Raw genomic sequence first — 15,680 nt, forward strand, 5'->3', positions numbered from 1 at the left:
AATAATCGGACATTATGGTCCGTTTTTTATATTTCGAATTCCGGATTTTGCTGGCCAGGTTGTACCGACCTACGTCACAGGGTAAACAAACCTCAAGATGCAAACACCTCCTTTTTTTTCTCTATGGAAAATTTTCGTCATTGAGTGCAAGTGACTATTGATTAATTGGCATTCCTCAGGTGCTCATTAATTTAATGAAAAAAAAAACGACAAACTGAAAGGAGTCAAGAGCAAATTACTGGTGTTTGCTTGATGATATTTAAAAATTGTATCCATCTGATTGGGAATCATCTCTATAATTTGAATGCAAATGAAGAAAATGTTATACATTTCTGCCCTTGGGATCGATCAAAAGTTGTGACTTTACTTCTATCAAAGAAAATTTCATTTTGTCTAAATACAGGTTGGCAACACTTCTGAGTGTCTTGCGATATTGAGCGCAAAAATTTGCTTCTTAAGCTGATAATAATGAGAGCACTGGGGAAGCGCTGATAAAGAAAGGAAACAGAGATAAAGACAAAAACAAAAATTTATTTTTTCTAGATTTATTTTATTTTTAAGGAAGAACGTAACCGGAAGTTGACAAAACAATAGCATTAGTTGGCTCAAATAATCTGATAGAACCACATGAAATGTAGATTTTTGTCAAATAAAACTGTTCAAATGAAGTGGAGTATTCAAACTTTACAGCAAATTTTTTACATTTTCACACCTGTAAAGATAATTATTGCAACATTTGCCTCAAGTTTCTTGTATGCGGGACGTTTAAAATCTCAGTTTTTACAATTGTAGATAGTAAATAATGAGGTTGGGTGAGAGAAGTTATCAATTTTTTTTTCAGAGATACGCTCTGAAAATATGGGCTGCTAATAAAAGGCAGCGCAAATTTTTTCATGCAATTAGAAAACAAAATTATCATAAATATACTTTGGTTTGAAAAATATGAGAGATACAAATTAGGCAGCATCATTAAAGATGCTTCACAGACTGATTTAGTGGATACGTCATTGCAGTTCTGATGGTTCAATTGTAAACAGACAATTGTAGTATTCGCGCTATGGTAATGAGATGTGTCTAATGTTTTCTTATAATACTACTTTCTCGCGTTTAATAAACCATTAATTGATTGAGAACTTGTTCATGACACAATTTTGATTAATTAATAAAATTAAAAAAGAATTTAGATGTGGATTACGTTCCATTTTTTTGATTTGAATTATTCGAAAGAATAAAGAATACCACTAAATCAGTCTGATTTGCTTGGATAAAAACAAGACTTCCTTGCAAAAAATTTTATTTCAGAGAATTAAAGTCTTTTTCAAGCTGCGAAAATGATTACAGATGTTCAATGTTAAAAAGCGAACTACTTAAAAGATCATATTTAATGACTGACCAGAATTGCCACATACTAAGAAAACTTAAAAAAAAAAAAAAAAAAAAAAAACATGATTATGATAAAGAGGACTGTTAGACAAATATTGATGGCCGAAGTGCGACACCGCGTATCTCCATTGTGATGTCTCAAAAATTTCCCCTCCGATTTACTTTTTTCGCAGAGAAACAAGCTAACTGTATAGCTTGAAATTTATACAGAAAAGTCTGCTTGCAGCAAGAAAAAATCAAGGAAGTTTCCAAGAAATTATGTTGACTAGTTTTCCAAAGAAAACATGAAATACGACAGGAAGTTCGCAAATCGCAACATTGCAAACGGAGATACGCGGTTTTGCACTTCAGTCATCGCTGCAGGAGAACACATAGGGGTTGTCTCTGTCTGAATTTTCAGGGAACTCATTGCTTCAACAGCAAATTGGTCATTAACTCTTACTCTCTCAAAATTAGTTGCCGCAGCCAAAGGACTGACTACCTAATCTTTTATCTTATTTATACATCAATATTGACTCATTGCTTTCTCAGAATGGTAAAAAAAGAGGTTTCTTTAAGTAACTCACTCCTAGAATACATTGCTTTAAAACGTCCAGAGGAGACAAGCCCTAAGGCAATCATGAAAGAGGTAAAATTTTGTGACGAAAAGAAGAGAGCCACAGAGGAATTCATTAAACAATAGAATTACTTGACTCACTGTTATACATTAAGTCACACTTTTTACAATTCATGAATGTATAATAATAGCTAAAATTGAGCTGCTAGGCAAAGAAAGTGGGCTGGATACTCCTGATAAAAATTTAGGTAAATTTGTGGTGTACCTTACGTTTGGTAAAAGGAATTGTAATTAAAAGAAACAGACAAGATGAGAGAAAGAGAGAGAGAGAGGGGTATCTGTGTCCACCCAGAGGTATTGCTTTACTTTTGAAACAGGTATTTATTTTTGTGGAATATTTCTTCGTAAATATTGGTGTCAACTAATATCAGGGTTAAAAGGCACGATTCACAAGACCAACAAAAGAACGTACAGAAGTAAATGAAGAGTCTTGAACATTAGGTTGGAATTGAAAAGGTAGAAATGGATTCAACGGAGTTTGCAGTTTAATCTGGTATCATCAGTTTAACTCCAGAGTATTCTTTAAATTGATGTTAAAATTTTTTCCAAAGATAGCTCCCCACTTGGAGTTTATTATCACTAGGCAAAAACTGACTATAAAAAGAAACACAGATGAAGACACAGCCGAAAATTTCCTAATAAGAGGGAGTCAAGTGCTTGTTTCGTAGAATCAAGTTCTGATTATAAAATTATGTATTTAGCAAAATATTGAAACGATTCTCTCTGACACGAGGTTCCGACGGTATCACACTTTCATAAACACACTGGATGGTAATATCCAACATGTTAGCGCTACATGAAGAAATCAAAGCGAGAGAGGTTTCAATGCATTGCAACATTACAAAGCTTTCATAATTCATTATATCATTTGAAAACAATGACAAATCATACTTTAAATTTTTCATAAATTTTCATTAATATAAGATAAAAATTTTCCAAAATAACGCACAAGCCAGTGAAGGAGGAAAGGCATAATTTATCAGGTGAACCTATGTTAAATTACAATGTAATTAAGCCTCTCTGACTTTTTCAAACGAAATCAGTAATGCAAAAAAGGAAACAAGTGTTAATTTCGTTTGGTAATGATTGTTGAAACTAAAGTGATGAAACTTCCGTACAAACTGGGACGAGGGGCGATGTTAACCACTAAGTTTCTGCATGATATTTCCGTCAGTACTAGACATAGAAACTTAAATGGACCGAATATGACTGAAACTTATTACGTTGCGTTTTGGGAAAAAATTGAGTAGAGAGTAGTTTTGAATTGCATTTAACTAAAAAATTTTCTTGACGAAAATTCACAGTTGAGAAAAATAAGATTTTAACATCAAAGTAGATGTTAAACTTTGTCCTCTATATTGAGTCTTATGAAGAAATTAATTTCAATCCTCCTTTCCTCGATTTAAGCTTGATGCAACTTTAAGCTCTCCCAATTCGCTCGGTCGATATATTTGGGACACTTCTTTCATTTTTGTTTATCTACCAGATACATTCATCAAAATATGATTCTATGATGTGCATAAACTGACTCAAAATCCATTAATTATTCATAACTCCCGTTGATTCTCACTTTACTTCCTTGGTAACAGCAGTTTTTAGCCTTTCTTTGATTTTTTTAACAATCTAAGTTGCACCAAACATAAATCAGGATCACTTACAATGAATTCTATGAAATGCAACCTCCTTAATGTCTGGGAATTATACTGTATCTTAAGTTGTTAATCTGGTAAAATTAATTATTAGATAAAATTTCTAGGAAAGCTTATCCTCATAAGGTAACCTCTCTGACTTTAATGAGTGATTCTTAAGTGTAAGTAATCGTACAAGTTACATCAAGTTTACATTCTGTCCCTCATCAACTGATTGTTGACGAGTATATTTGAGCTACAGTTGAACTATCGTCAGTTTGAATGAAATTAGCAAAATTCACTGAGTAATGACTCTTTTGTGGTTGGAGCTTCATGACTTGACTCCATTGACAAAAAAACAATAAAAATTGGAAAAGCTTTGCTCAAAATAAATGATTACAAAACATTAAATAAACAAAAAAAAACTAGAGACTGGCGCGGGTTCAAGGACTAATTTGTAATAAGAACCCTTTTTGGTTAGCTTTCAAAGACACTTGACCTTAAAATCCTCCACAATCAGAGCTTGAATTTACTGGGTACGTTTGAACGAGCACACAATTTACCCATTCACTCAGCTGTTGAATGAAAACAGAGGAGACATTTATCGGTTTGAGGTGCCACTTTGAAGACAGAAAAGTAAATACTTTGTAATTATAGCACTGATGGCACAGAATACAGTCGTACCCCATAAAAACGTTTTCAAAGAGGAATAAAAAATAGAACATTGTTTCCAAAAAAACATTACATCGAGAAACTCTTTAACAAGAAAGGATTGGCCAAGAGTTGAATAAATGAACGCTGTTACTGAAAATACGTTATAACCAGATGCAATTGTACATTAGAAAGTAATGAAGACTGAAAATGTCTCACTTTCTTTCATTAAATTAGGTACTCAAACTGTGTTTATCCTGCTTCTGAAAGTGTACCAAATAAAAATAGCCGTATCATCCATTCAAAACTCGAATGAAACTTCTCTCTGAGATGGGAAGATGATAAATGGATTACAATTTGCAATAAGGAGCTAATATTTCTAGCTTGTTCATAAAAACACCTATCTTCTATTACACATTACTTCTGAAAATAAGTCAGAAAAATTAGTTCCTCATTGCAAAATGTGGTCCAAGCGAAAAGCTCAACTGCCAAGGGTTGGACAGTACTGCAATGTCTCTACAAATTAGTCATCACAAGAAACCCGAGTTAAATTGCATGTCTTTTCATAGCATTGTTGTTTAAAGAATTATGACAATACCATCTAAAAAACAAAAGAATAAAGAACCAGATAAATAAAATAGGAACACAAATTAACGAAACATGAGACGAAGACACGCCATGAGTTGTCATCCAGAACTGGTCAACTTCCGATTTAGGCAGTTGTTTGTCGTCATTGCTTTAAGATCCCATCTGAAACATAGTAAAAGACAATGAATTGACGGATATAAGATTTTTTTTATGGGAACTCTCAGGGAAAAAAATTCTCCTGCTGAGAGTTTAAGTTCAGATGACTATTAGACTAAATGAACAAAGTGTTTTTTTTTTTTTTGTACTATAGTCCAGGGCATAATATGGTTTTGCGCTGATTACGTTAAATTTTACTAACCAGATAAAATCCTATCTCAGTTGAACCAAATGCTTAGAGATCTACTGTATCATTAATTTGGTTAACTTCACCCACAGTAATACATAGGTAAAACTTTGAATAATTTTTTGTCTCTTCTTCTTACTTAGACGTTGCAAGATTCAATAAAACTACACTGTGATAAATATATATAATTCGTTATATGTTTGAAGACCAAGGGCAAATGATTAGATCTTGCAGTTGCTTCCTCACCTAATGGTCGGAGGTAAACAGCTCTGATCCAGTTTGTTCTCCAGGACCGTCATGAGACACAGTTTTTTCAATGATGGGGCTGAAAAAAAAGTAAAGGCCACAGATATAATGCAACATACAAAATATAATACAAACATCCTTTCAAAAAATGTGTTCTTTTTCTTTTTTTGGGGGAGCCATCTCATTAGTGAGATATCCCGAAGAGGTTGTTTTATATCTCTGACTGAGGAGGGAGGGATTTCCTTGCTAACCAATTTGGAGATGCTGCGACATTTCTACTAGAAAGCACATTTCAAGGTACTAAAAAATTCACCTATAAGCTCCGATTTCCTTATGATTAGTACATAGTAAGTTCTAGAGATTCAGTCTACAGTACTTCGAGTGTTGTCAGAGACATTATGAAACAGAGCAAAAAAAATTCAGCCAGTGCAGTTGCTCTCCGTAAAATCTACCCTATGTTTGTCTTTGCTTTAAGGGAAGCTGCATGCAACATACCAGGGGCTATTCTGATAAACGAATTCAGATTTCTTAGACCTGATGGCCCTGGTCTACTCGCAAATATCAGAGACTATATGAGACAATGTCTTTCAATTAGTAATTCAGATCTGCACATGAAAGGATATTGCGCTGTTAAATTTGATTTTTTGCCTGAGTTTACTTTTAACAAGAGAGGTCAGATTAGAATAAGATTCGAAACAAGTAAAATGAACAACTTAATTCGCAGAAATACTGCACCAAAATATGTAAAGATCGAAGACAAAAAATTCAGTAAAAAACTAGGACGTTTCAAAATAATGTCAATCTCATTTTCGACTGGAAAAAAGGAAGCAAAAACGAGTCATCATTTTTGCAAGACCAAGACTAATAACAGAGTAAACAGACCCTCCTTAGTGCAGTGAAAGAGACAAAAATTGACGAAAAGTTTAGACTTTAATCACCAGCTCCCTCTGAAAGGAAAAACTGGTTATGAGATGCACAGAAACCATGACAAAGAAGAAAAAAGTGTAAAAAGAATTTGAACCTACCAAAGTCTAATATATGCATGTCATCGTGATCAATTAATTTTTCCACTAATGAGTCTTCATCTGCATCATCCCTTGGACTGAAAAGAAATGTAATGATTGCATGAGGGAATTGATATTTGAGATTAAAAGAAGTATTTAATATAATAAAGTTGTTAAGGAGTAAATACATACAAAATAATTTGCATGCCAGATCATACGAGAGCATTGTTGCACCCTTTCACATTGATAGCAATAATGCAGCAGCAGTGAAGTTTAACAAGTTCTTTTTTTTAAGATTATCACAGGCTTTATTCAGTATGTTTGGTCTTGGTTGATATGAACGTCGGAAATAAAATGCTGACAGAATTAATTTCTTGGTTTTTAAAAATCAAAAGAAATTGCCCCCATTAAAAAATACCTGACAACACTGTTCCGATTGTTTTTTTCTTCTCACCCCGGAGTGATATACTTCCATACACCTACGAAATAAAGTTTAACTCTGTCAGTGGCCCCCTCCCTCCTGGTGTATTAAGTAATTTACGGATGGCCCTCAATCATAAAATAAAAACGTGTGCAACTGAGTGGCTATTCCTTGATCCATGAACTGAGATGTCAGATTGCCTCCATTAAAAAAATTGAAATGTTGTCATTCTCAGCAATAGTGCAAAGTTCGACCTCAATCTACTTATTTTCAATTCTTGAAAGAACACTCGGCATAAGAGAATGGGTTATCCTCCTGGGTGAGGATAACGGCCCTTTTTACGCATCAGACTGCATTCTTAGATCAATAACAATAAGTCGTAATCTCACTTTCTTCTGCAATTTTTATCATAAAGCCATTGTAAATAAAATGCCAATGGTTGTTAACAAATTAGGCACATAAACAAACAATATAAGCCACTTTCACTCTTGTTTTGTTGGCTGAAATTTGTTTGCACAGATGGACGGCATTAAAAAACAACTTTTTATCTTGCTCTGTAGAACATTAAAGTGAAAAGTTGTGTAACAGCGAGTAATTTTATCAGTGAGATAAGACCATTACACAATTATCCAAGAATAGACACTTTAATCTGCAGAGAATGGAGGGGTTTCATTTTGGGGCAGTTGCCAAAAGTCAAAATCTTCCAGTCAGTTGATTTAATGTTTGTACAGGGTTGCTTGCAAAAAATAACTCGAAAATTTCCCATATCTCCTGATTACAGTAAAGAAATCATGATATAAAACTCTAGGAAACAGAATTCAGCCAAGTACTACACTTTTTTCTGGTTATGGTTTACCACAAGATATAAATTTCTAAAATATTGTCAGTCTCTTCAGAAAGTATTTTATACTTCACTATTTCAGTGACTTAAACAATTGTACAACAATTTGCGTTTAGGTTTAAGGTATCTTCAGAAACTTAACCTGCAATGTCATCCTTGTGGTAAAAATCCACAAAATGCTGTCTGCACTTTAGATATTTTTTTAACCAAACCCAAAGAAAAACCAATTACTATAATGGGCCACCAGACAGGGTCTGAACTAGAAAAAAAACATCACAAGTTTTCTCTTCAAAATATTAAGTGGAAAACAATCGCCACAATGGGAAGATTGGAAATCAACTGCAGAACAAGATATGAAGAAGGATATTTAACACAGATCAAATGAGAGGTAGATAATAAAAATGAGGTCATTTGTATTTTTGCCACTTAAGTAACCAATGTCAATTGTGAGTAGGGGTGCAGAATCTTCCAAGCTTCCACATTTTTACGTGCCTGCCCGCGGGCTTTCAACATTTTTTTCCATCAATTTTCCACAAAATTTTCCACAAATAAGATGACTTTTTTTCCTGTTTTTTGTTGACTTTTAACTGATGACCCTTCAAAATTTTCCCTCCATCCACATTTTCACACGCCAGTTGGGCATTTTCTGCACCCCTTATTGTGAGCACTTAAATCTTGTTGAGGAATTGATTTCCAGACTTCTCGCTGTGAAATTCTAGGTTCTTGTTAAATTTTGAAGAGAAAACATGTTGCAGAGTGCTTTAATTCATACCTTGTCTAGAAGCCGATCGCAAGATTTTTAAAGAAATAATCTGGTAAGGACACATTGACAATACCTAGTTCCGCCGAAAACAAATAATCGGTCACCAATCATCAGACAGACTTGCCTTCTCCTTTTGCAAGGCCGTTTTCCTAGTGTCATAACAACCTGCCATTCTGAGGCAGCAAAATTATATCGATAGAGATCATTGTAATGTTTATTGCATACACTGTTGAAGCCACCAAAGATATATAGGTAACCATTATGAGAGACTGAAACAGAACAATGAGTTATTGGATACGCATAGCTATTATACAAGCATAAATAAAAATTATAGTCTCTAGTGAAAATTAGTTGAAAGTAAAGGGACCTATAAAAAAATCCTTGCGGATTACAGCATAAAATTATTCTTTTTTTTCATCCAATCCTTTGCTCAAAACGAGACACGGTTAAATTTAAAGAAGGGTTTGTTTCGGGGGTGTTTAGATACATTGATAACTACACTCAGAAAACAAGAGACTTCATTTGGACTGCGTTAAGCAGAGAGGAACCAAGCCACATCAGCTATTGCCAAATTTAACTAGGCAGTTTAATTTTTTAAATGATTATGGTTGTGAAGAGTTGTGTGCAAATTTCAGTGATTTTAATTCTTAGTCTATAAATAACTCAATACATATTAATTATTGAACTATAACCTATTATTCTTTGAATAACGCAATTATTTAACCATATTAAATCCCCAAAAACTGTTGAACTAGTAGTAACAAAAAAAAAAATCTTGAAATAGAAAAGAGACAGTATGATAAAATCAACGGAATTAATCTTATTAATGTAGATATAATGTAAAACTCCATTCAATCAAGTTTTCCACACATTAGATTTTCGTTCTGCATAATACATAGCAAATTCCTTAAAATTTTCAAAAGAATCCGCAAAAGCGTTCTCTTGTAAAAAATTAAATTGCCCGATTAAATTTGGCAGTAGCTGATGTGGCTTGGTTCCTTTCTGCTCAATGCAGTCCATTTACAAGAGTACAAATTTCCTTTTTTTTACTTCTACTTTTCATTCATTTATTGAATGGAAAACCAATCGACGCAATTTCTTAGGAACTTCTGTGAAATTCTTCTCAGGATGAAGTATCATTTACCAAATTTTGGGCAATAAAAATGTTAAGTAGGTTCCCTTTGAAATGAACGTCAAGTAGACAGGATGCCATAATTTTAACCAAATTCACTTCCTGCTATGTTGACAAAGTTGCTGGAAGGATACTTACAAGCTGAGTGACTGCGCCTTCCTATAGGTATGGAACCTCGACTCGTTGGGGTCTTCCAACAATTTGTTTTAGTTTCTAAATACATTATCACTGGGCAGTAGATCTCATGTGAAGAGGAAAATGGACCTGCTTCATCACCACGACCACCAAAAATATACATTCTGGTCCCCCAAGCAGTGGCGGTATGAAAATCTCTAAACAGAGGGGGTGTACCCTAAAACAATACATTATAGAAAAATAAGAATCATTTCTCATAAAGTCAAATTCTTAGAGACTCAGGATAGAACTAAAGGATTGGAGCATACCTTAAGTGATAATTCAGGAGAGACACTAATAGGCAGTTAGCAATACCAGTTTAGCACTGGTATCGTATGTTAGATAGGGACAAAAATTTGATCACTTAATAGGGATGATGCAAACAGCAGAAAAAGAGAACTCTCGCAAACATCACCCAAGGCTCTATTAAACTCTGCGGCTACTTGGTTGTTTTTGATCCTCCTGCTATTGTGTTGCAACTGCTTCTTGCAGTTTTTGCTTGCATACTGTTGGGCAGTGTAGACATATTTGAAAAAATGCAGAGGAAAAAATATTCCATCTTCTCAAAGCAATCATCTTGACGATTTGATGCTTGTCTACAATTTGCTTTTGATTCCAAAAAACGAATTCTGCGACTGACAATGGAATACATTCAGGTGTGATTGGACAATACATATTTTGCAATTGGCGTATTTCCATCAAACATTATGTGCAGGTGAGAAATATGGGGTGTGCCCGTCAGTTCTCTGGTCATAAGAGTGAATGAGAATAATAAAGCGACAGTGATGTCAGCGGCAATGATCGAGTCAGGGTACGACAGGGAGATCGTCGTCAGGGCGCTTTGACCCATGAGCCCTGTCCACGACGCTCTTGTGCCATGCCTGCAGCTCATGAATGCCGCATTCAGTTGGCACATAGTTCCGTTTGCTGAATTTAAAATCCTGCTTTTCCAATTCTTCAAAGGAATCACGCCCACTTTTACATGGTTTCTTATGCAACTTTCTGGAGCACACCCTGTAATTTTCACCTGCACATATATCTGTTTGATAGAAATACATCCAATTAGGAACTACAATTTCCGGCTCAGTTCAGAAACAACATATGTAACATTAGTTTCCCAATGTACATAAGTGTATCTATGGATGAGGCACAAATTGTAGTTCTTAATTGGAAAATATAGTTCAATTGGGTGAATGGACTCGGTGACAAAGTGACTAATTTTTTTCTGTGAATTGTTCAAACATTAAAAATAAACAGACTATTAGACTATTTACGAGTGTAAAATATTCAGTAACCTAAGAAGACCGAATATATTCCTGCATGGGCTAAAAGTTCTCTTCCAAGCAGGGAAATTTTTGAAGTGGGAATTGAATTAAAAAGAGACTACTTAAAGTATGAACTTACATGAGTATGTACAAGTGACCACTGGTTTTTTATGAAATTAAAAGCATAGACATCTTGGCAAAATCGACTCTGGTGGACATCGAAACCACCAAAAATATACATATTGTCACCAATGACACAGGCAGAGTGCCCATCTTTACCTCGAGGAATTTCCCCTGAGACCTGAGGTATAGACCACGTTAAAGTTTCTGAAAAAACAAATGACATTTCATCATAAATGCTTGAGCAAGGTAATACAAAAAACAGACAGTTTTACTGTTTACAGTTTACTGACAGTTATACAACTCCTCACAATCTTTAAAAATTCAATGATTGAAGAGGGTTTGTTTTCTTCTTTTTGTCTTTTCTTCTCGTGGTAAGTTTTCATAATTAAAAATAAAAATATTTGAAATTAAAAGGAGCATTTGGGCTCTCTTTGTTGCCTGAATTTTTTCTGACATACTTCACTCATATACATGAAAGGCTACTTTTTTTTCCATTTGTCTATTTGGTAAGAAGTCATCTCCAATAATATCCTTAATGAATGACCAAAAATAGAACACGAGATAGAAAAATTAAATATTCTTTCCGGTGTGTTATTATCATGTACCTTCTTTCAAATACAAATAGGATTATTTTAAAAGAGAAAGGCACTATAATAAAACACAGGGACCAGGGTGTCTATTAAAACAGGCTGGCCAAAAATCAGTACTTTTGCAGAGCTTTTTCAGTGCTTTCTCAAGAAATTCAGTGCCTCTTCAATAGAAAAATTCAGTACTTTTTCAGTACCTCCATTTGACGAAATTCGAAAAGTTTCAAAAATTTGAATTTCTCGCTCAGAAATTAAAAAAATTCCAGACCTCCTTGCAGAATTTCCGCACTTTTTCAGTACTTCCCAACCTCAGTACTATTTCCGGACTTTCCAGAAATTCCGGACTTGTAGACACCCTGAGAAACCCATATGAATTAGCTAGATAATTTGAAAATTATGCTACATAATGATCAAATAGATTAGTATACCTGTGTTGAAGCAGAACAAGGTATTACAACCGTATTCATCATTTCGACCTCCCCAAATGTAAACATTGTTGTTGTAAACAACCGCTGTGTGTCCATAGCGCTGGAATGGAGCACAGGCATACTGAGGATCCTTCTCTTTCGGCTCAGCTAAAGAAATCCATCTGAGAGTGACTGAAAAAAAAAAGAAAAGGCTGTGAAAAATCTGATATACTTGATAGAAATACCTAGCTAGAAATTTGTGCATGGACTGAAAAATCTTTCTTGATGGGTGCAAAGAACAAAGCTAACTAAAAGTACTGCTCTTTTGATTGAAAATTGTCATGATGGCTGTTTTTTAAAAGAGTCTTGCAGTTTATCTCTTTTGACACTACGTAAATGAAGCCTGAATAATATTGACTTCCATGAACCTATGCATTATTCACCTGTGCTGACAGAGTTCTGGTCTAATAGGATCACTTGAACAAATAGATGATAGGCTTCTGTAACGCAATTCTAAATTACCATGATTCAAAATTTCCATCCTACATTAGTACCATCAAGAAGAACAAAGGAATCTCAGCTTGTCATATTCTCTTCATACATAGAAGGAAAATCACAGTAGTTTTCAAGGATTGATGTTGGATGACTTTCAATTTAGAGAATAGAGAATTTTCGGAAGTTTGCAGTGTCATAAACCGCACTCCGTTTTGCCTTCTGATTCAACCACTCAAACGCATCTTGTTGCTTAGCAACATTAAGCAATAATTTACCACTCTATTTAAAAGTGTAAAATGCAATAAAACCCAGGCGTTCAAGGTAAGAGTGACTGCCATGATTTTACACTTTACAACTGACTTATGGAGACGCTAGACAGAGGATGAAGACATCAATACCTGGGTTTAAAATGTGCACATCGATGGGTCGTCTGAGCTTGTAGTTTTCTCCGGTACAGTAGCCACCAAATGAGAGGATTTTGTCATTGACAACGACGGCAGCATGATTAACACGACGAGGGCCGCCCTCCAGATGAGTAGTCCAATACATTACCTGAAAAAAACACACCATCAAAACACATAAATAGATGGTTGAACTGATAACAATTTTTCACCAAGAAAAATTCTCGGAAAAAGGAACTGCTACTTATTAATTGGTGTGATGACTTATGATGAAGTTCTGAAGTGGAGGCAGACATCAACTTATCAAGGCAGGTTCTCACAATAAACACTGATAAGAGCTAATGATACAATCAAAACAGAGACCTGGGATGGTTGTCAGTTGCCACCAACGAATTCACTTCATAAGGATATTTAGCATCAAAAGTGGATCCTGCACTAGAATAGACACTATAGGTGCGGACGGGCTACAATTTTTTCCACTTCCTGAAGATGAGACGCAACTTTTGCGTTCACGACGCACTTTGGCACAGCGGCGGACGCGGAACTGGGGGAACTGGTCTGGCGCTTGTGATGCACATGAATGAAGATCGACGGTGATTACCTACAAGGTCAGACCCCAGACCTCGAAAACTGGGCCAAGGCGAAGAACTATAGCGACAGCGACTTACCTGCACTTGATGATGAGCGTTAAATTCAAAGCAGAGGAGTGTAACACATCCTCAAGATTCACAATGATCGATCGATGGTCAAGCTAACCACGAAAAATAAACACGCTTGTGATAAGTGATAACGCGTAAAAAACTCCAAAAGAACAACAATGATCATATGATCGAAATGGACAGTTCTACCAACGCCGGAGTTTGGCACTGAATGACAGCGGGCGCGAAAAATTTCTACTCGAGCAAGAAATAAATTGATAAGAGTGCATTAGTCCCGCTTCTCCAGTGGGAAAAATGCGTCATCTCGATAAAAACCTACAATGTAGCAATATAATGTGGAGCAGCTTGTAAGATGGATCTGTACTATCATTCGCCCTGCGCGTGTTCGGGCCATGCGGTTGGTAGGAAAACAAATTTCAAAATGCTGCAGGCAAATTCAAAATAGCGCAACTGAAGTTTGTGATGCGCAGCTTGTGATCCTTGCCCCAATGCCAAGCTCCAGGTTTATTTAATTGTCATTTCCTGTAACAAAGTCGACATTGGTCCAAATGTATGCTTTGCTGATGAAAAAACAGCGTGGATAATCGAACACGGTCGATGGCGCCATCAGCAGACGAGCTCGAAAATCTGAGATTTCTGAGGAAGATTTTTAGGGCAATTTTTAAAATCCAGATTTTCCCTCTGTCATCTACTTCCTCTAGGAACACTCATACTATTACAAAAGTAGGAAGAATAATTAGGGGGAAGTGAACTTTCAAAAGCAGACACTCGACAGGTTTCGTGAAAAAAAAAAATAACCGGGGTCGGTTCGCTAATCACTAAACGACACTTGAGTAATAGAGATTATAAGGCTGGATTCAATTTACTTTACCACTGAACTGCCTTGCGAGGAAAAAGCACTGTATGCAGGATATTTCTTCAGTTTTCCCCCCATGTGCAGCGCCCTCTGATCCACCCCTTCCCCCTCCCTTCTTTTACAGGGGTATATCAAAAAACGAACTCATTATATCGATGGTGTGACCACAGAAATGCGTATAAGATCGGTTTGCGGCGTTGCAGACTTCCTGTCATACTTTATTTTTTACATGGGAAACCCCTTACCGTCCTTTCTTGAAAACTCCGATGATTTTTCTTCTCTTTGTGAAAAGTATTTTAAGGAAATTTTAAGCCGTGATGTGACTGGTTTGGTCTCATTTTAAAAAATAAAAAAGAAGCGGATATTTTGAAACACCGTAACCGAGTTACGCATTTTTGCAGTTTCTGACCATCGATTTATTCTTTGAGAGTAAATTCGCCAAGACATCGATTAAAATATGTGATTGAAAAATCTATGATAAATGCGCGATCACCGTTCACCGTGCAGGGCCGGATTACATGGGCCGCGGCCCATGGCGCAAATTTAGGGGGCGGCAAAGTTTGCAATTTTTTTAAATGTAGGTATAAAAAAGTTCGGATTCAATAAAAAAAAAAAAAAAAAAAAATTATCAATGAGAAAAAGGGACGAAATCTCTCTTTCCTGAGAGTATAGTAATTTCTAATTTTGTCGTTTTTCGGTGATACAAGAGACAGCATCTTTAATTAGTCGAGTTAAGATAGAAACTAAACACGCAATTTTGCCCGGAGCTCAGCGTAGAGAGGAATGATGACGAGGACTTGAGATGAAAAGGAAAAGCCCTCGGCGCGGCGGTGGTCGGCATGTAACACATATTAGCGCCTACAAGACTGCATGAATACTTCACCCATTGCGTCAAACACAGTGCGGTCGGTCACGCCGTCACGCGGTCAGGAGCGGTTGGCGTGAAACGCATAGCGCCTACAAGACTGCAAGAATACCTCACGCATTGCACCAAACACAGTGCGATCAGCGCGGAGCAGCGGCGGAAGTTAAAATTATTAAACCACATTTATGTTCTTTCATAATTTTTTGGTTCATTTCTTAAAAATGGAGGACCT

At 35.7% G+C, this 15,680-nt stretch overlaps 1 protein-coding gene across 2 annotated transcripts; it reads right to left on the reverse strand.

Annotated features, from left to right (window-relative positions):
- Window positions 1–529: 529 nt before the first annotated feature.
- On the reverse strand, window positions 530–13,947 carry LOC109044577 (kelch domain-containing protein 3). 2 transcript variants are annotated; one of them, XM_019062384.2, is made up of 9 exons: window positions 13,737–13,947; window positions 13,066–13,219; window positions 12,194–12,364; window positions 11,195–11,382; window positions 9,755–9,968; window positions 8,558–8,753; window positions 6,481–6,557; window positions 5,456–5,534; window positions 530–5,028 (listed from the first exon to the last, which is right to left on the reverse strand). In XM_019062384.2, exons 2-9 carry the CDS (start codon window positions 13,214–13,216, stop codon window positions 4,965–4,967), a joined length of 1,140 nt encoding a protein of 379 aa, XP_018917929.1. In that variant the 5' UTR covers window positions 13,217–13,219; window positions 13,737–13,947; the 3' UTR covers window positions 530–4,964. The 2 variants fall into 2 exon arrangements, with proteins under 2 accessions (XP_018917929.1, XP_018917930.1); XM_019062385.2 differs by lacking the exon at window positions 13,737–13,947 and adding an exon at window positions 13,432–13,654.
- Window positions 13,948–15,680: the final 1,733 nt, after the last annotated feature.

Source organism: Bemisia tabaci, chromosome 10 (assembly GCF_918797505.1).
Source record: "Bemisia tabaci chromosome 10, PGI_BMITA_v3".
Taxonomy (NCBI): domain Eukaryota; kingdom Metazoa; phylum Arthropoda; class Insecta; order Hemiptera; family Aleyrodidae; genus Bemisia; species Bemisia tabaci.